Source organism: Falco biarmicus, chromosome 1, assembly GCF_023638135.1.
Source record: "Falco biarmicus isolate bFalBia1 chromosome 1, bFalBia1.pri, whole genome shotgun sequence".
NCBI lineage: Eukaryota > Metazoa > Chordata > Aves > Falconiformes > Falconidae > Falco > Falco biarmicus.
The window spans coordinates 34,631,985-34,652,605 of NC_079288.1; the positions used below are offsets into that span (position 1 = coordinate 34,631,985).

Genomic DNA, 20,621 nt, shown 5'->3' on the forward strand with positions numbered 1-20,621 from the left:
ATCAGGCAGCGTCGGGCAGAGCCCCAGGGATGGCAAAACCAGGGCTCAGCTCCCCAGGGCGTCCCAAAGCCTGGGAGGGAGAAGGGCACCCTGCTGGAAGCAGGGATGGGGGACCCCCGGAGCGATGGGTACGAGGAAGCCATCCCAGCACATGGAAGCTGCCAGAGGGATCCCAGGACCGCAGCCATCCTTCCCGTTAACCACCCCCCGCCCCCGCCCCCCTCCGCCATTAACTGCAGCAGCAAAGGGCTTCGCGAGGTTTTACCCAAAGAAGAAACACCAACCAAGTCCCAGCTCCCCCTCTTAGTGCTTTGAATTTTTATTAAAACAAAGGAGAAAACCGCTATTTCTTCTGAGTACAACAGTCCAGGGGAATGGGAAAGCGGCTGTGCCAGGCCACAGCCACCCGGATTGCAGCCACGCGCCGGGAGCTGATCTGAGGCAGTGCGGTTTTAAATAAAAAGGGTTCAGGACACGATCTACTACACACCAAGTCCCAGGCTGACCCTCCGGCCAATGCCGGTGTGGCTGCAGGCCAGGCAAGGTTGTGGGAAGGAGGAACTGGGGGTCCCAAAGGGATCAGAGGATGCCCCAGCGCAGCACCAGCTCCATGAAAGGATAAATCGCAGCTGGAAGGGAGGTTTCTCCTCAAGCAGAGGGCAGGATTTGGGACGGAGACGAAGGAAAGGTCAGGGCATCCCCATTGCCCCCCGTGGCTGCCGCTGGGGGGGTCAGAGCTGTGAGCAAAGGCACCTGCTGGAGGGCAGGCAGGAGCGGGCAGCCCCGGCACTCACCTGCCAGGACACTGCAGCCCCTGGCTCAGCCCGGGTAGCGGCATCCCCAAGGGAGGCTCAGAGGAGCTGGGGGGGCCCACGCTGTGTTAGGGGCACCAGACCTGGGCAGCCAGCCCCAACCACCCCCCCCAGAGACGCCCTGGCCACCCGCTGCCCAGGTTTGTCACAGTTTTCAGGATAAAAAAGGTTTCATTTGGTTGGCACTAGCTGTTCAGCTCCGTATCCCTTGCAGAGAGGAGGAGGAGGAGGAGCCCTTCCTCACCACCCCCTGCCCCTGCCTCATCTCCCCAGGGAAGCAGCAGCCCTAAGCCCCACAGAGCGAGGTCCCTGCAGCCGCTGCAATCCTGCTCCCTGCCCGCCTGCGCTGGGCGCTGGGAGAGCCGGCGCGACGGCCCCCTGATTTACAGCACTCCACTAGGACATGCTCTGTGTTCCTAATGGAGCTCCAGGCACCGCCGGCACGGGGCTCCAGGGCTGGCACGCTGCTGCCAGCCGGAGCAGGCAGCCCAGAGGGATGGCATCCCTGCCAAGGGAGACCCTTTGGCACACTCCGCTGGCCGCTGGGCTGGGGGGCACGGCTGCAGCCCCGACGCCATGGAGAGCCTGGAGGGCTAAGCCAAAAAACTACGCTAGAAAAATAAGAAAAAGGCTGGGGTGGAGGGGAAAAAGGGGAAAAAGAGGGGCAGGGAGGAGGCTGTATGGACACTAAGCTAGAGAACACACAGTCTGTGGGCAGCAAGGCCCCGAGTCCGTTGGTGTGCAGAGGCTGGCAGCCCACGGTGGGGACCAGGGAGCAATGCCCAGCTCCCCAGCCCTGGTTGGGGACACTGGTCCAGGGGGAGAGGCTCCGGCTGGTGGGGGGGCCGGCCGGCAGGCAGCAGCGGTGTGGAGCGGCTGGTCGCTTCCTAGAGCTCCTCGAAGAAGGCCACGCGGGACTTGGTGCTCTGTAGGGTGAGCTGCAAGAGAGCAGAAGGGGCGGCTGAAGGGGCATGGGGCTGACCCCCTCCTTCCCCAAGGCCCCCAGCCCCAGCTTCACCCTCCCCGGGAGGGCACCAGGCTGAGCAGGAGGGAGCTATTGCCCTTCTCCCCTCCTAGCCCAGCCTCTGCCCCTCCGAAAACACCAGGGCAGCAGAAGCAGGGACGGCGGGCAGCCCTGCAGCTGAGCCCCGGCCGCAAGAAGCACAGCCCGAAGGCAAAGCGCAGGGCAAGGGGAGGCAGGCTGGGCTGGGGGAGCGTGACTGCTCTGCTGCCGACACCACCTTCCCCTCAAGCAAAGGCTGCTGAGGGGCCACAGATGCAACCAACAGAATGAGCCTGGCTGCAGCTTTCTGGCTGTGGGATAACAGGAACCTGGACCAAAGGTGCCAGTCCTGGCCGTAGGACTGTGCCCCTGGGGGCCAGCACGCTCCTTCCTTTCCTTGCCCTGGCGGTGAGGGAACACACAAGGCTCTTGCAAAGATGGAGGAGAAACAATCTCCATCAGCTGAGGGCAGAAGGAGAACCGGGCTTGTCCCTAAAGCCACAACTTCCCAAAGCCTCTGGGCCAGCCTGGTACACGTAACCTGTCACCAGTTAGGGACCATCCTCTGCTCACGTCCAACCCCAACCCACCGCCCTGGATGGGATGAGTGTGCATGCCCAGCATGGTCCCAGCAGCCACAATGTGGCTCAGCACCACCAGCCCAGCACCTGCGTGGGGCTGACGCCACCCCCCTGCCCTGGGACCTCACCCCAGACCTGCTCCCCCCACCCCGCCGGACGAAGCCGGAGAGCCCTGGCTTGCAGGACTGTGTCCCTGGAGCCGAGGCTCTATAGGACATAGAAACCCAGCCCAGAAAAGCTTTCCATGGCGGTAGCAAGCCTATCTGAAAAATAATACTTCACGGAGGGACCGTAAGCCCATTTTCTAATGGGCCAAACCAGAGATGAAAGAAACGCCCTCCGCGGCGAGGAGGAAATCGCAGGATTTACAGATAACCACCCAAAGGAGCGTGGTGGGAGAAGTGCCACATTCCACCCAGCTGCTGAATCACCGCAAGACTTTGCCAAACCAGGCAGCTGATGGCGAGGGCTTCGTTTCAGCTGGATTAAGCAGCGGTGCCTCCCGCCGGGGACGCCGGTTTTGCTGAAACAGGAATCCTCGGATCCCGTTACAGTGAGTTAAGCCCTGCGACGGAGCTGCCAAGCGCTTTCCCCTCCCTGCTTCCCCCCACGGCCTTTCCTCAGTAATTCCTTCACAGCTCTAATGCCATTCTGAAAAAAGCTGTATTGCAGAGGAAATTTCTGCAGGGGCTTAATACCCTTTGCTGGCAGCAGCTCCCAGGCCAGGGCTGGCTCTCCTCCTCCTTAGCATCCCTCTGCTCCTCCAGCATCCCCTCCAGAGCTGGATGGAGGGCGGATGAGACGGGACGGGGGCTCTGTGTGCTCTGGGCAGCTCTTTGCCCCTTTCAAGGCTGGAGGGGGGGGAAGAGCAGGCAGCCCCAGCCTGCTGCCAGCCCCACCGATGGCCCCAGCGCAGGCTTCGTTTCAGCTCCTCCAGCAGAAATCCCGCCTGCGATCCCAAGCGGGCACCTGGCTGGGTCACAGGCCGGAGGATTTGGTGCATAACACCTGAGCAGCCAGCACGGCGCGCAGCGTGGTTCTCCCCTTTGAGCAGGGTTGCTGCCTCCAGCAGCAATGAGCTGGCATGACGGGACTGCGGTCCCATGGCACGGAAGGGCGGGGTCAGTGGGGGTGTCACAGGGCTGGAGAGGGGTGGCTGAGGCTGAACAGCCCCACAGGTTTGTGTGAGTGCCAGGGCTCACATCGGAGCCCGTCTGCCCACCACAGCCCCAAATGGGGCAGCTTCACTTTCCTGTTTCACCTGATGAGACCTCTGAGAGGCCAGACACCCCCAGGGAGGAACATCTACCTGCCAGCTACCTCCTTCCTAACACCCCGCCACCAAAGTCATCTCTTCTGCAAGCTGGATGGTGAATCAAAGCATCCCACCACCTCCCCAGCCCGCAGCAGCTCACACTGCTCTCCATTAAAGCACAGCGAGGGGAGATGCCTCCCAGGTCACCCCCAGCAAACTCTGTGCTCCGACAAGGAGGCAGCTACAACCGCTGATGAGGCAGAGAGGGAAGATGTTTCCCCCAGGCTTGTAAGGCAGATTTGACTATTTTGAGTCTGCTCTCCGCCTTTAGCTACACACAGCTCTCCATTAATCCCCCACGCATTTTTGCGGGCCTGGGGAACCTCAAAGCACGGCTCAGACAGCAGCCTCTGTGCCCAAAGCTGTGCCTTCCTGAGCAAATGCTGCTGCAGTGCCAGGGGAAGCACGCGGAGGCACAGCTCCGAGGGCATCCAGCACAGGCACAAGGAGAAAGAAGAGATGCAGCCCTGCTCTTTCACCAGGGGCTCTCATCTCTGCCTTTCAAAGGCTCCCCGAGATGCTTGATGTCGGGGGTTTTTACCTATCCTGAGGGAAACCGAGGCATGGGAAGAGCAGCCCAGCTGTGGGCATACAGGGAGCACCAGCAAAGATGGGTCTTGATGAGATGGGGGTCCACAGAGAGGTGGGAGCACTGACTTCCCAAGAGGGCCATGCCCTGTGGCTCAGTGGCACACAGCTGTGGCCAGATTTTCCCATCTGAAAGGCAAAGACCACAGGGATTTCAGTTGTGGCAAGGAGAGCATCCACACTGCCAGCTCCACTCTGGCCACGCAGAGGCACCCCCACACCGCTCACCACCCCTTTGCTGCGCTCTGGCTGTTTCTGAGAAAGCCAGAGGGCTCGTGCAGTGCTGGCACCGGGGCAGGACGATTTCTTCCCATTTAGGCTCCCTGAAGAGGAGCCTCTGGCTGTCTTTCTCCCCAGGAACCTGAAGGGCATTAAGAAAGCATCACAGGAGCAGGATGCAGGCACAGCTGGCATATTTCTCATTAGCAGGAGCTGGGTTATTGCTAAGACCTGGGTGGTGGTTTGAGCAGAGGAAGGGGCCAGCAACTTCAGGCTGCTCTGCCTCCACAACCCCTGCAGCGAGGGCACCTCTGGCAGCCACCAGCACTGGGAATCACTGGGAATCACAGCTGCCCAGCAGCTCTAAGGTAGCTGCCTTCTCACATCTGATCAGTCAGGCATAGGAATAAACAGAGAGGAAATTAAGATTGCTCTTTACTGCACACTGACTCTCCACCACTGTTGCTCTGCTGTGCCTGGAAGGAAAACTCCCCCTCTCCCCTTTTTCTTTCTTTTTATTCTTGTTTTTTTCTGGTTGTTGAGCAATTACAGCCAGGGCTATCCTTGCTCCCATCGCAGGCAGCACTCGGGTGAGGCAGCAGAAAAGCCCTGCCACTGGTCGGTGGTGCGGTCTTGACAACGAGCATGGTACGGCTGCGGCACGCCAAAACCCAAGGGATCCACTGGATGAAGACGGGCAGAGCCAAGGGAAGCTCCCAGGGCAGCAAGCCCCACGGCAGCCTGACTCATCCCACCCAGCGCTGCAGGGGTACACGGAGAGCCTGCGGAAGCGGGTGGGCGCGGGGAGTCCTGCAGGCAAGCTCGCTTCCCACCTCCTTTCGGCTGCAAAAGCCCCAGACAGCTCTTTGCAGGGAAATCCCACTCCCTCACGCAGGGAGCAATGGGTTTTGCTCTTTTTCTGCACCAGAACATGAAAGCAAAGAGGAGAGCAGCCGGCGAGGACAGCACAGCCCTGCTCCAGCCTCTCCACCATCTGCTGGGGGAAAGCCCCAAGGTGGCTTCCAGCACCCCTGCAAACTCTCTGCACCCTCTGCCTCCCCTTTGCCCAGCCAGGCAAGGAGGAACATAGATCCCCGTACTGTAACGTTGTGCAGGCGAGGCAGAGTGATTAAGAGCAAGTTACATTCTCGTCAGTGCAGAGAAGGGAAAAAAATTGATTTACAAGCAGTATTATGATAATCTCCTTCCTGCGGGAGGGAGGGTGGGCTCCACAATGCCCTACCAGAGCCATCAAAGAAAATTTAGAGAGAGAGAGGGAGCGCAATTAAGCAGCCAGAGCTCAAATGAATCAAGATATGAGAAAGGAAAAGAGTCCCACTCCCTGCATTCCTGTGCTGGGGTTCCGCTGAGCTCTGCTTTCACCCAGCGCTGCTGGACTGATTTGATTTAAGATAAACAAACAAACAAAAGCAACCCAATAAGTTCCTCATAGCCAAACACAGTTTAGAGCGGCTAATCCAGTAACTGCAGGCACATAACTTCTGCTGGCCAGGCAAACCGAATAGAGAGAAAACTGCCTGGGGCTCCCAGCGAGCCCTAGAGAGCTGGTGCTCTCCCCACACACTGGAGGTGGGCCACGGGCAGGAGAAGGGGGCTGCAAATCACATCAACCTTCCACCATCCTCCCAGGTCCCAAAGAACAGGGAGAGGTTTAAAATTTCTCACTTCCTTGCTATTTCCTTGTTTATCCTGCAGCACGGCAAGGCTGAAGGAGAGGATGATCCATGCAGCACCCCCTCACCCCATGCGATGCCAGGGATGTCTTCCTGCTGCTGGGAGGGACTTCTATGGTCCCCTGCTACATCGTCACCCGGTGCTGCATACAATAACTCCTCTTCATTCCACCCCCACTCCCCTGAACATCTTTCTCCCTCCCTGCCTACTACCCAGTCCCCACTGGCCAGGTGGACCTTCCAATTCCCACATTTACTTTTGAAACCAAAACCTTCCTATTTTTCCCTCCTCACCCCCTTTCCAGTCCCCACCTCACCATTTCTTTCTTACTCCCACGCTGCCGTTTATTCTCTCTTAAGCACAACTTTCCCCCGGCCTCCAATGCTTTGATGAGTGCGTTTAAAAGAAAGAAGATGACATTCCATTTGAAGGAAACACTTTTCAAAGGCTGCCACAAAAATAGCTGATAGGCTTGACGTTTCCTAGTTTCCTTTTGCTCCTCGTAAACAAGGAAAGGAGGCTGCCGTGTCCCAGTTTAGCTGCCAGGGAGTTTCACTTCCCAGCTCCGAAGAGAACCAGGGCAGGAAGAAAACGAAGCTAGCAGGGACACGGGCTCGCACGCACACGGGCAAGACCCATGTGGGATGCACCTCCATCTCCTCTTGCACTCGGAAAAACGTGTGCCCAGAGGTGTCTGGAGCTGTTCTGCTCACCGGTATCTCCTGGCTCTTGCCAGCATCCTAGCCAGGTGCCAGGTAGGGCAAGAAGCCAGCATCCTTCCTCATCTTTTCTCTCTACCCTCACAGCTCCCAAGGGGATGGGAAATGCTGGTGCTGCTTTTCCTGGGAAGTCTCTTGCTGGTCGCATGCCTGCTCTGCGGCACACAGCCTTTCCCTCTTCTGGGGGGAGCAGATTATAGAGCTATGCCACGGCAACACTGCAGTTCTGCATCAGACTAAAGAGCACCTCATCCATGTCCAGGCTGTCACAGGATGCACAAGGAAGGACAGACCCACCTGCTTGCAGCTCAGCCTGCTCTGTACCACGCAGGCTCCCTTCTTCTGCCCTTCCCAGAGCAGAAGTATTTCTGGTGCTGGTCCCCTCCCTCCACAGCATAAAGCTCCCGAGGCGCAGTAATAGCCTCCATCTCCCCAGCAAACCACTGGAGCAAAGCAAACCCATTTCACGCAGGGGAGTCTGCAGGTCCCAGAAGGGGAGAGGTAAGGAAGGGAGTCCCCGAGAGATGACAGAAACCCCACAAGATTTGCTGAAGTCCTCGAGAGACACTGTTCAGTGATCCCTAGCAAGATGCTAGCCAGGCATAGCTGGAAAATGGACAGAGGGAAGCTGTCTGCCCCAGTGCCAACCTCCCAAAAACCTTCAGCCTGTCCAGATGATGAAGTAGCTTCGTGACATTTGGTGGTGGCACAGCAGCTTTGTATCTGCATCATGAGAGACTCAGACAGCAGTGACCATCACTAACTCACCAGTGTCCTTACACTGCTGTACAAAACAGACCACAGCATATCTTGAAGGTGGGAGGAGTGAAGACAACCTGCAGAAGCCCACTTCGCCTCACTCACAGCTCCATGCTCGGCAGCCAGGAGCTGCTCACTGCCTAAACCGGAAGGGGATGATGCTGTGTCCGTAGGAACGTGGTAAAACATGACTGTTCACGGCCCAGTGATGATGGAAGCCCAGGCTAGTCTACTGGTGATCAACAAGCAGATCTGAAGTAGCTTATCCAAACCCCAAGCGCCTCAATGATTAAGAAAAATTCTTGCATTACCTGAGTCGAGGGCAACACTGCACCACAACCAGGATCAGCCAGGAGAGAAGCCAGCAAGGGCATGGTCAGCACACCACCACCGTCCGCACAATCCCTGTGGGCTCCAGCAGTGCTGGCCCCAAGGAATAAGCTCAAGCCCAGAGAAATGCTGTGCCTGAGAAAAAGCCGAGAGCCACGTGAGAGCCTGGCGGGGAAAGGCCAAGCCTGCCTGCCGAAGCACCGGAGCACTGCTGAAGGACAAAGCTGCTTGTCTGGGAACAGGCGTGAAGATTTGCTCCTTGCCTGGATACTTCAAAGGGCTTAAATCACAGTAAATAAGCATGACTGTGCAAGAAGAAAGCAACTGGAATGAAAGACCCAATTGTGTTTTAGAGCAGCAGTCTGTCCTGGGAGCCTTCCTACACTGGAGGATGCAAGGAAAAAGTGGGGGTTTTTTCATCTTCTACCATAGCCTAAGTGGCAAACCCTCCTGAAGCTGAGCCAGCTGGAGTCAGGAGTGCCAGCCCACAGTGGAGAGCACTACAGAGAAGGGAAATCAGTTTCCAGATGAGGTGCTTGTGCTGTGCCCACAGAGCTCATAAAAAAGGATTAGCATGTTAACCACGTAATTAAACATGAAAAACTTAGCAGGCGTCTTCAAAGGCAGGCAACAAAACCCAGAGGTCACACCGCAGCACTTGCTGTGCATCTGGTTTAATTATGGGGGCTCCTCCCAGGCACCAAATCTCTCCCAGCTGCTGGATTAGTCTTTTCACAAACTGCCAGGGCTTCATTTCACTTCCTCATGCTGTGGCTGCAAGTGGATTTTGCCCCAGTTTCACCTGCCAAGGTGTTCTTCAAGCCAGTCGGGACGGGACAGCGGGTTTCAACCCCAAAGACACATACAATGCCTCCCCCAAGGTGGCCCAGACCTACAGGGTCATCCCTCGTTTTAGTCTCTTCCCCAAGGAAATGCTTAACAATGAGAGCAGCCTGTCTTGGGAACAACCTGCAGCTGGCACAAACCCCTGACCCGAGTGATTTACAGCACTGCCTGCAGCCTTGAAAGGGCTGGTCCATTCAAGAACAGCACAAACCTGTGCTGATCGCTTCTGGGTACCAGCCAGGGAGAAGTCTGCATCTAAAGCATCCTCCTGCCTCTGCTAAAGAGCTCCAGAGGCGCTGCGAAATTGCTCCACCGTTGGCTGTATGCGCCCACCATGCAGGCAGGGCTGTGCAAGCCCTCAGAGTAACTTTTAACGAAAGCCTTTTCCAAAGGTGCTTACCGCCAGGTTTGCTACCCGCTGTCACGAGTACTGTTACCACTGCATCCGTGCCATTTCTTCCCTTTAGCGCTACCACTCCAAACTCGCTAAAACCCTGTGAGTGTGCAAGAACCAGGGTCAAGTAAAGAGCAAGAAAGCTTCCCCAAACTCATCCTCCCAAAGGAGGGAGTAGATGCTCTGCACACACCCAGCCTGCAGACTGAGGGCAAATCCTCGGAGGAAAGCAGGCTCTGGAAAGAAGAGACATGGCACTAACAGAGCGGGAGTCGCTGGCGTGCTGAAGGAGGCAGGGGACAGGCAGAGGCATCGCAGGCAGGAAGGACAGCCAGTGTCCCTGGGTGTGAGGGTGACCCTTCAGCACAGTCTCCCTGGACCACCCCCAGCTGCAGCCTTGCCCAAAAGCTACCTGCAGACACTGGCTGTCCTCGACAGTCTGCTTTACCTTCCTGTGACACTTCTCAAACAGGCAGACGCTGATAACGTGTCCACGTGCTGTTCTGCTCCAAGACGGAGGTGCACATTTTTAGCCTGTTATGACAGTTTTGGCAGCAAAGAGTTGATGGGTTTTGTGTGGTTGGCTGGTGTGGTTTTTTTTTTTAATCCTGTATTTCTTTCTGCAGCAAACAAGGGGGAAGCTCCTGGCTTACTTCATTAAAGACATCTTCAAAGGCCACCCTGCACCTCCAATAGATTCCCAGCCAGTGGCAGCAGAGCAAACACAGGCATGCTTAATTATTTAGGCATCTACGCCTGCACTCCCCCACTGATGTTGTCAACTCAACTTCTGCCAAGAAAGATGCTTCCCAGCACGGAGGACCAGGTGCAAAAATGAACGCAGAGACACTGTGAACACTACCAAGGAAGCGAGAGCCAGGCAGGGCGGCTGCCTGCGACATGCTGCACGGGTTCACCGCAGGGACGGGCAGGGTGCTGCGCCGCGGGTGGCAAGCCTGGTGTCACCAGCACCGCACCCTGCTGTGGCGTGGAAGGAGCGCTGTCAGCGTGCCAGCAATGGGAGCTGGCTAGAGCAGTGCATATTGCAGGCAAGCTCATGCACGGGTTAGTATTACAGCCAGTGATCCCATCACCCCACGCAGAGTACCTTGGAATAACCTACTTTGAAGTCTCAAATGCAGATAGGTCTTCTGCCCTGGGCTTGAGGCTAAACCAGCAAAATAAAATGAACAACAACAACAAAAAAAATCCTCTGTCATACGAGTAATGTCAGGTCATTTGTGCAATCTGTACAGTTTGCCTGGAGTGCTGAAGTGATCAGCGGCTTCCAGGTGGGGCAGAGGTTTGGTATTATTTAAGTATTGCCTAACTGCTACCCCATTTCCAGTGTCTTGTCTTGCATTTTCCTCGCCATCACAACTGCAAAGACAAAAGTTCTCCTGACCTCCTGGCGACAGGAACAAAAGCAGTCTGTAATTTTATTCTGATGTGCTCCACTAATAGACTATTAGTTAAAAACCTTTGCTCCTCCAGCTAAGATGTAGGAGCTGTGCAGCCTCGGTTCCCTCTTGGAGGGAGGGGACAGGACAAGACTCCAGCTTCAAAGGAACGAAGACTGACCGCATAGTCCCAATTACAGCGATAAGCCCTGAGAAGACATCGAAATGGTTGCCCAGCCACCTTCTTTAAGTGAGACAAATGGGACCATCAGCTCTCTATGAATTTGTCTCTGTCAGAAGTGAAAATTTAACATTTTCCGTTTAAACTGAGGACTCTGAGCAGAGACAAAACCTAACAAAACCTACTGGGAGCAGAAATGTCTTCGGATTCTATAATGACAAAAGGGCCTGTGAAGATTTTTTATTTTCTCTGTTCTGGTGGGACAGGAACCTGAATAGCTCAGGGCTAACACAGGGAAACGAGGAAGCGAGACCCACTAGATTCATTTCCCTGCCCCAATTCAGTGATCATAAATTGCCAGCCAGGAAATTTGGCATGAACCAGTATCTTTAAATCCTTTCAGATGTAACTCTCAGCTGGGAGTAGTAAAGAAAGAAGGATTTCATTTTAAAACCTGGAGTAGTTACCACAGCCTGCATCCCTTGCCATACAGATTTCCAAATCCTTCACAAGAACAGCTGCTAGCAGAAAGCCAGCTGGGTAAAAGCTTTTGCGGTGTAAAAGCCTTTGCAGATGAGTGGGGCTGACCACTACATCCCAGCATACCAATTACGGATGTGCCCCCAGCCCCTCGTTACGCTAGGCCCAGCTGGGAGAACAGCAGAGCTACTAAGCAAAGGAAAAGGTCAGGATGTAGAAATAAAGAACGGGCTTTGTTGTGACCTTTCAGGTGTGACCCCCGGGCTAGCAGACCCAGCCATCCTAACTTTTGGGCGAAGTTGGTCATCTCAACCGCATTTCTAGAGGCAGGTGGTTCCAGGGTCCACAGCACAGGGAGCAGACATTTCACACACACCCTGCTAGCAAGAAATTTTACCGTTAGTATTCGAAGCTGCACTACAGGTTACTTGAGAACACATTAAAAGAGAGGATGAGGCTTTTGGCTTTTTCTACTGGGAGTCCATAAGTCAGGAGTATTTTTGCCCTTAGTATTCACCAGACAAGCTCAATGCTGCTTCCTTGTAATGCCTGTAGGGAATGGCTGCAATAGGCAGATAGGGCTTTTCCTGTTCCTGGGGTCACTAGGGTAGCAGATTCCTTCTAACAGCATCCCTGTACAGCTTTTGTAAGATTCAGCAAGACCTTCAAACCTTGAGACCTTTGCATCCCTTCACACAGCACTGAGGAGACAAGGCTTGGTTGTGGCATATATAAGCCAGGACCAGCAGAAGCCGAAATTCTCTGCACCCTGATTAAAAGCTAAGCAGCTGGGGAAGAAAGCCTAGATCAAACAATTTTATTGTAACAACTTGTGCAAAAGGTAAACCAAATGGAAGGGTTATTTTGTCGTTGTTTTTAAAGGATTTCATCAGGTGAGATACAAACTGGAGCCCTCTGATACCTTTTTAATAGTGTTGTGCTTGCTGTTGCCTCGGCTGGCATTCTCGTTGTGCAATATATCCAGAGCTGTCTCTCTCTCCTTCAGCTTCAGTGCCTCAATTTCTGTCTTCAGCTCATTCAGCTGCTCTTGCAGGTGCTTGCTTTTCTCCATGTACTCTACCCTAGCACACACAAAAAAGTCCTGGGTTAGTACTGGTCAGCCGCACGTGGTTTCATGATATCATGGCAGCCAATAATGAAATTGTAACAGAAAAACCTTACCTTCATTATTTCTAGTGTGTGGAACTGGCAACATTAATTTACAGCACACAGTAAACTACTCTGAGCAATGATTTGTTGGTTATTAGAAAGAGGACCCAGGCAGCCGACCCAAGAACAAAACTGTAAGTTACATTACTATAAAAAAAACAAAGCCAAGCTGGAGCTGCTGGATGTTTGTATGTCTCCCCATTTCTGAGTGAAGCTGCACCATGATTTAGGTTAACACTACACAGTTTCAGTCTACAAGATAGCAGTTTAAGCAGCTCTGCTCTACGCCACTGCACCCTCTCTTCAAACGCAGCTCAAAAACTCAAAGGCACAAATCCTTCCGGTATGGAAGCACCCTGATATACTGACTTCCCATGTTTTAGAGGATTTAGCTTGTAAACCATGTGGGAGCAAGCACTGCTCCCAAAATATCAGGTCTCTTTTAGCACACAGCATCCCTAGGGGAGAGAAATGTCTCCCAAAAAAAGAAAGGGAGAAAAAAACCCAAACCAAAACCCACAAACCCAGCCATTCCCAGGACTTGGCCCTAACTGCCTTCCACAATGAAGCATCGACTAGAGTAGAGAGAAAATAAAAAAAAATAATTAAAATAAAAATAGAAATCATACCATGCCAGCCTTGTACTTGCGATTAAACACCAAGACACAGGTCATAGCACCAGCAGACTAACAAGAACCCTTTCAGGGGGCCAAAATTTGTAGCGAGGTTCATCTCAGCATCCAAGGAAGAACAGAGCTGGAGAAGTCAGCAAAAGCATGCTATTGCTTTCAGCATTTGGCAGAGCCAAGCTCTTCCTGCTTAGGAGAGCAGGATGACCTAGTTAGCAACCTGGGTACAGAACGAGGAATTATCCCGTTATTTTCAGCTTCTTTTTCCTTCTAGCTTTAGGAAAAGTTTTTAAGGTCTGTCTCTAGCATGGTGGTCTGTTATTTCATACATGGGAGAGGGTACTGAGCAGAGACAAAATAAACCACATTCCGGGATCTGCGGGCACTTCACTGCAGCCCCAGGAAGTTTTGGCTGGAGTGCTATGGCAGAGCCCTTCTAGCTTTGATCTACTACCCAATCAATGAACAAAGCACATTATTACTATAGAGATTAAAATCTGATCTGCTTTGATTTCTGCTAAATTTGTAATTTTGAAGGCTACACTTACACCCTCAGGAAAACAAAAGATCAAAGCTCATAATCGCATCCAAACTCGCTTGCGCACACTTTTTATATAGAAACATGACACAGATTCCAAGAAAAAGGGGTTAAAGCCCTAACGCGGGACCTTAGCACTCACTCCAGCTGTCTTCACATTCTCTGGACACACTGCAAACGCACAAGCACCAGTCTGCAACAGCTTACTGCACCAGCAGTCAGACTGCTGTTAATTCTTACTACCAACGCAAATAATTCGAGCCTAAGCAAGAGCCAGGTGAACCACACAGAGAGGAACTGACTGGTGCAGGGCTCAGCGTGCTTAAACTCGCCTTTGAGCAGGCAGTACACCTGCATCTGCGACACCTGGTCCCCACCCGGAGAAATGGGCGACCAGTAGGTACATCATGTTCTGGGCAGAGCTACTAATGACCTGCTAAATGTGAATCCGTAAGACTTTGGTCCCTTTCACCTCACATCGGTACTCGTCTGGAACGTAAAAGTTAAATTCAGCCCTGGTGCGATTCCTCCCACTGCAACCGAGCGCAAATCCCAGCCCCAGCACCGACTGGATGCATGCCACATACTTTTCTTTCTCAATTTCCATTGAAAGCCTCTTCATGTCCGTATCCTTGAAGTCAAAGGACAGGCTCTCGCTGATGAGGTTGAAGCTTGACAGGTCAGTAGGCAATGCTGTCGTACTTGAGTTCACGGACTGCTAAAGAGAGAGAGTACAAATGAATCATTTTTGGCCACACGAGCATTCCGATAGCAAATGTTCTGTAACACAGAGGTAAAATCAGAGCAACACCTAAGCATGCAGTATAAGGTGCTACTTACTAATGCTGTAATAAGGTCCTGATCTGCTACTCACACAGGTAACAAGACACTCTCCTTGGAGTTGGGTGTATTTTACCATGCAGTGGCATTGAACTGGAGAGATCTTGTCATTTGCATGGGAAAAGGGAAGGGGCGCATGTATTCCTGGTGCAACACAGCCCACAATCCCATTTGTCTGAACCAGCCTTAAAATTTCTGGAGAGTAGATTACAAAGCTCTTTTTCAGCTGGTGATCTTCTAACACAGAAGGTGGAAACAGAGCAGTGAACAAGCCCAGTGCCCCAAGCACAAGACCAGCCTGAAGACCCCCTTGCTCCATTCCCAATTTATTCTTCAGTTTAGAGTTAATGCTCCTCCGGGACCCCACTCTTTGCAGTGGTAAAGAGGAAACAAAACACCACCTGCCTTCAAAATCTATTGACAAAACTTGGTAAAACAGAGGTGTTACCACTGCTATGCCACTGAAATCAAAGCTGGACAGACACTACCTCTTGGGAGACATCTGACAGCTATTTAACATTAAAGCAGATTTTAAAAGTGCAAGCTGTGAACAGGGGCAATGCAAGACCCTGTATGACAGCAGAGTCCTGCACTCCACTGCTCCCCAAAGCCTGAGCAAAGAACAACATAACCCCAAGAGTTAACTTGGGATGCAATTTCAGTAAGGTCCACAGAGATGCACTGATACATTTTTATCTGTGCCGTAATTTACAGTTCCAAGTGTTTAGGAACCACTGCTAGATTCAGTTGGAAGTGCAGCGATAACATAGGGAGTCACTCATATCGCACTTGAGCAAGGATTTGTGACTTTCTTCCTCCTGCGAAATGCTGTGACTGTGATACCCCCCACTGAGACACACTGCCAGGCCCTCAGATTTTATCTTCCCCTTAAAAAATGACCTTTCTCTCAGTCAAAAATTCTGTCACACCTATAATAAACGGGCTCATTACCAGCAAAGGAAAAGCATCCTGACTCAAATCATCACTCTGCTCTTGCCATCGATTACGCAAGGTGGCAAGTAGCAACATACGTCAACAATGGTACAGCAGCTTCAGATGGCAGACTGCACGCGTGGACCTGAGTCAGAACCACTGCCAGCGTGCTCAGCCCTCATTTCGGACATGAGAAATCCAGCCTAGTGTACAAGAGGTCACCCGCCTCTCTGCTAGATGCTCCTTCTTGCTTTACAGGATTCCTGTAAGGAAAACAACGTGCACATACCAGCCTGGACTGGGGGGATGGTGGGAGATGGTGCTGCAGAGACAAGCTGCTCTGGCAGCACACACCAAAAGCTGGTGGGATGGTTCTAGGGTACCTACTCCAACAGATGAGATCTCTAGTTTCAGCTGGTTATTTCTTTCCCTCATTTCTCCTATTTGGGATACTCCAGGGATTGTTTGCAGCTAGCTCTGCTTCTATAAGAACTGCTAGCACCAGGGCCATGACAGATTTACTCTGCACAATAACCTGCTTCTTCCCTCACCACCAGCCTGGAATTCACAAACAGCCAGGGCTCGTCCCCTGCTCACTCCTCGGCTGGACAAACCTGAGAGGGATGACTTTTCATTCACCCTGTAGAGGCAAAGCTGGAATGCAAACACCTAATACAAGCATAAACAAGTCAGCAGGCGAAACTGCATTGCTTGGCCTGGCTGGAGCATTACAGGTAAGTTAGAATCACACAACAAGAAAACACGATTTCTTACTCTCCTTTGTGATTGCTGCTAGCGCAGAACACAGCTGAATTAATTCTGGAGCAGGCACTGAAAAGGGACAGCCCAGTACCTAAATTCCAGTCTCGAAGGAAAGGGGACAGGTCTGCTGAACCACTTAACTGATTTAAATACCTGCATCCCATTGACATTCAAGTCCCTTCCCTGTAAGGCACACAGGTGTTCACAAAGCCCTTCCCACATGAGGTTCTACAATCTCTGCTGTGCAGGGGAGCCAGGATGATCAGAACCAGCCTGCTGGCCTTCAAACAACCTTTAGCATTTTTTTCAGCACAAGCTTCTTGGTTTTTGTTTAAAAAAAACCCACCCAAACAGCAGCAGTAACAGTTGAGTAGGAATTTCAGTTGCTGCAATCATTAAGTCCTGATGCCAATTTGTCAGGGTTACTACGGCTGCTTCCTTGCCTTTCCTCTGCACCACTCTTTCATGAAGCAACAAAAAAAAAAAAAAAAAAAAAAAAAAAAAAAAAAAAAAAAAGTTAGAGAGCAGCCCCAGTGAGGAAGAGTAAGAAAAGAGCAAAGAAAGACCATGCTGAAGGCCTTCAAAGGCACAAGCTTAATATCTGCAGCAAAACATTTCCTTGCTATTTGCAATAATCCTGAGCAAGTCTTGCAGAAGGTGCAGAGATTTTTAATCCAGGGGACATGTGGTGATAAAGGGGACACAGACCTTTTCCCTTATGTATTTCCTCACGTGGAACAAACTGCGTAACCCTGTTACCGCATTAAAGCAATTTTCTGCTGTTAATAGAGGCAAGCACCGCACTGACAGTGGTCATCTCTCTGGAGCACAGAGCAAGTGAGACAGATGATACGGTGGGAGCACAGAGCAAGTCACATCATGAGGGTTCCCCCACAGGAAGAGCTCCTCCTGTTGCTGGCACTGCCTTTACTTCGATGCTCAAGAATTTGGGTGAGCCCAAGACAGCCACTCACTATTTCAGAAGAATCAGAGCAGAGATGATTGTCTTCGGTTTTGCCATGAGTGGTACCTGAAGGGCGATGGAGGAGGCAAAGAGCCGTTGCCGAGTCAGTAAAGAATGAACTGTTCTCTTAGCCCTGACACTCAGATTCATGTCTTATTTCTCATGCATCACCTACCAGTCACATGACAAAAGCAGCTTGGGCTTTAAGGACTAAAAAGACCAAAACAAGCTTTAAAGGACAAGGATTGGAGACTGGAAAGTGTTTTTTTTTTTTTTTATAAAAAAGTGAACTGTTTCTTGCCTTTTCTGCAACACAGAGTTAGGTTAACAGTTGCACTTAATGATCTCAAGGGTCCTTTCCAAGCTAAATGATTCTATGATTCTATATCCATCCACTCCCTGCTTCCTCTCCTGCTCTTGCTCCCCCAGAGGGCCATCCTGCCTAGGGACAATACAGTACAAGCCCTGGGACCACAGAAAAGCACAAGCTCAGTGTTACACCCTCGTTAAAGAAGAGAGGAGCTGGAATCCTGCAGCGTTCGGCAGAGCTGCCATTCACCTGAGGGACATGCAGCTTTTGATACTGCTTCACGCCTCAGGCCACCCTGGGCTCATTCCATCCCTTGGGCTGTGCTCGCCCACCGGGTGCCTCCCTGTGCTGGCAGGGGACGCAGGCTCGCCCAAATCCAGCTCTTTCCAGTGGTACGCAAGAACAGGATCTCAGCACAACTCACTCATCTGCCCCAAACACACATGCAGCCGAGCCATGAGAGAGGCCACAGGGGAAGGGAGAAGCAAGGCAGGTGTAACAGGGCATGGAACAGCCTGGCAAGGTGTCATCACCTGGATATGGGCACAACAGTCACACCTGCCTCCTCCTGACCTTGGAAAACAACAGCCATCGAGTCTGTGCAGCGTGGCGCTCCGCCCAGGGCTCCGAGAGGGGCAGGAGGAGCGGAGCGGCAGCTTCGTGAGGGGACCCTGCCACCTAACTGGGGAGGAAAAAAGCATGTTCCCTTCCCTCCTGGCATGGGCAGCCATGTCAGGAAGGCCAAGGCTCTTTAGGGAAAGGAGAGGACACCAGTACCATGTGTCTGGAGGTGGCAGTTCTTCGTGGATTGCCTCCAGGCAGATGCAGCTGGAGGGGTGGAGCTGTGCTCCATGCAATCCTACAACATTCCTACTAATGAGCCTTTAACTCCGCAGGCAGGAACACAGCCACGGGGCTGCTCACCAGCACAGGCACAGGGATTTATGCAGAAAGGCTTGTTAGCTGGGGTTCTGCCAGTCTAAGGGTGGACACAGCAACACAAGGGAACATGGATGTGTAAGAGCTGCCCAAACATCAACATGGGGCTGTTGTAGCCATGCAGTAAGAGTTTCAATGAGGACACTCCACCCTGTGCACAAGTTAAACCCACAATTAAAGAACTAGTGGATCCCAGAATGCTAGTGACTTGTAAAACAAGGAGCACTCCAAAGCTAAGCTTTACCGAGCATTGAGGTAGCTAGCACTTCACTGAGTGTCCCCCATAGCTAAGAGCACCTGACTATTTTCCATCACTGCTATTTTTAAAAGCTTCTGAACATTTTTGCAGGCAACTTCAGAGAATCGGGATAAAAAGTTACTTCATCTCAAGTCCTCTTCAATCTGCTCCTCAAAAGTTTCCAAAGGAGGCAGGAAGGAGCCTGCATGTACAAATTAAAATTTCAGTACTGGGTGGGTCGATAACTCCCATGTACGTCTGTTGAGTCTATTCCTGAAACTGTCGAGCTCTTCCCTCTTCCCTCCCTCAGTACAGCAAGGCAGCCGAACTGGCGACTGTGGCAGGTGTGAGCTGCAGGGAGGAGAGCACTTGATGGGTTTTGCAGGCCCTGCAGCACAATTAGAGGAGTGGAGGAAAGGAACTGCCAGGCAGATTGGAGCAACGGTCATTTAGTCTGGCATTTCAGTCCCCGGCAGCAACTGGGACCAGATGCTTTAGAGGAAGGTGTGAAATCCTTTTAATGGGCAATTATGGAGTAATCTTCCTTTCAAGGAAGATTTTTTCCACCACACCGAGGCACAACGTCCAGTTTATGCCCAAAGAATGAATTTACAGGTTCTGAACAATGTTTATCCCAACAAGATAACAAGAAAAAGGACATCCTCTGTTTTGTAAGTATTTAACGCTGTTCTAAAGGCTATTGCTGAGTTGGTACACTCCACATGTGCCAGCAAAGCGTGGCTCTGACATAGTTGCTAAATTGGTTTAAAATTTGCTGCCTTTAATTTCACCAGCAGCTCCCTTGCTCTTGTAGTGTGAGGCAGGGTGAGTGTGTGTGTGGGAAAGAGCAAAGTGATCTTCTGCTGGATGGGGTGCCTGGATGAAAAGGGCAAGCACTGCTAAGCATTTCTAAACAGCTGCTAAACAATGCAGTGAGACAGCTCATACCCCTCCATGGCTGGGATGGAGATACAAGGCTCCTCCAGGCTACAGAGGAAGGCACATTTATGGGCTAGGAACTAGGGACTACAATACAGATTGCTCTTACTGTGTAGGACGACTTGCTGGTGATCTCCAAAAGCTTCTGCTTTGCCCTCCGCTCAGACTCACGAGCCTCCTGAAGGTCTTGCTTTAGTTGATCAGCCTCCTTTGCCCTACAAAGAAAAACAGCAAATGGCAAATATCAGATTGAAGTTGAGAGGAATGAGAAGATGGGAGAAGCAGGATTACAGCATAGGTGTGGAACAGGTCAAGATTTGTCCTGCAACAGGAGCTAAACTACGAAATCATTTAAGCAAGGGAAATGCCAGAACCCTCTGACATGGGGATGTTTTAATTAGCACAAAACCCCAAGCCATAGAAGGGCAGCTCTGACACGGACTCTGTGTGAGCATCAGTGAGCATGGCTCAGGGCTGGAGAAGCACGCTAAGTCACCAGGACGGGGAGAACAACTTCAAAAGTTAAGCTCAGACTTACAGCAGGAGAGGCAGTTTTCTGACAAGTAAGCCTCTACTAACAATTACTTACTACATTCAAAAAGAAAAAAAAGCACCCAAGATTGCACAGCTTTGCCTACTTGCATGGCCCAACAATTCTAGGACTAGTTTTGTTACCCGTGAGGCTCAAGGACCACCCCCAGAGGAAGCCAAAGGAGGGAAGGATGCTTTCTCTGCTGGACTGAAATTTGAGTGAAGACTTCACAAGATAGAAACCAAGGCAAAAAGAGATGGACGAGGGCTGCGTTCATCCCAGCAGAAGAACTGACACCAAGCAACCTCTCACATGGAAAAGACTAATCAGTTGGAAGGAAACACAAACGATCCTTTACTTGCTCACTACCAAATGCACCATGGAACCTGGGCTCTGGTATCAAGAGGATGGAAACACGAGTTTTAACAAGAAGCAAGGAGTCCAGGAGTTAGTGAGACTTTAAGGCTAACCCAAAACAGAAACCTCACACCGGGTAAAGAGAACT

At 51.9% G+C, this 20,621-nt stretch overlaps 1 protein-coding gene across 11 annotated transcripts in view; it reads right to left on the minus strand.

Moving 5' to 3' along the window:
• Positions 1 to 295: 295 nt before the first annotated feature.
• The window catches only part of NF2 (NF2, moesin-ezrin-radixin like (MERLIN) tumor suppressor), a 49,531-nt gene continuing 29,205 nt past the window's right edge, over positions 296 to 20,621 (minus strand). For 2 of the 11 annotated variants that reach the window (XM_056333948.1, XM_056333897.1), the window contains 4 exons: positions 19,694 to 19,799; positions 14,247 to 14,377; positions 12,245 to 12,404; positions 10,436 to 11,702 (listed from right to left, as the gene is read on the minus strand). In XM_056333948.1, coding sequence (XP_056189923.1) covers positions 11,643 to 11,702; positions 12,245 to 12,404; positions 14,247 to 14,377; positions 19,694 to 19,799 — 457 coding nt within the window. In that variant the 3' untranslated portion in view covers positions 10,436 to 11,642. The other 9 variants (XR_008821141.1, XR_008821142.1, XM_056333939.1 and 6 more) reach the window with 9 other exon arrangements.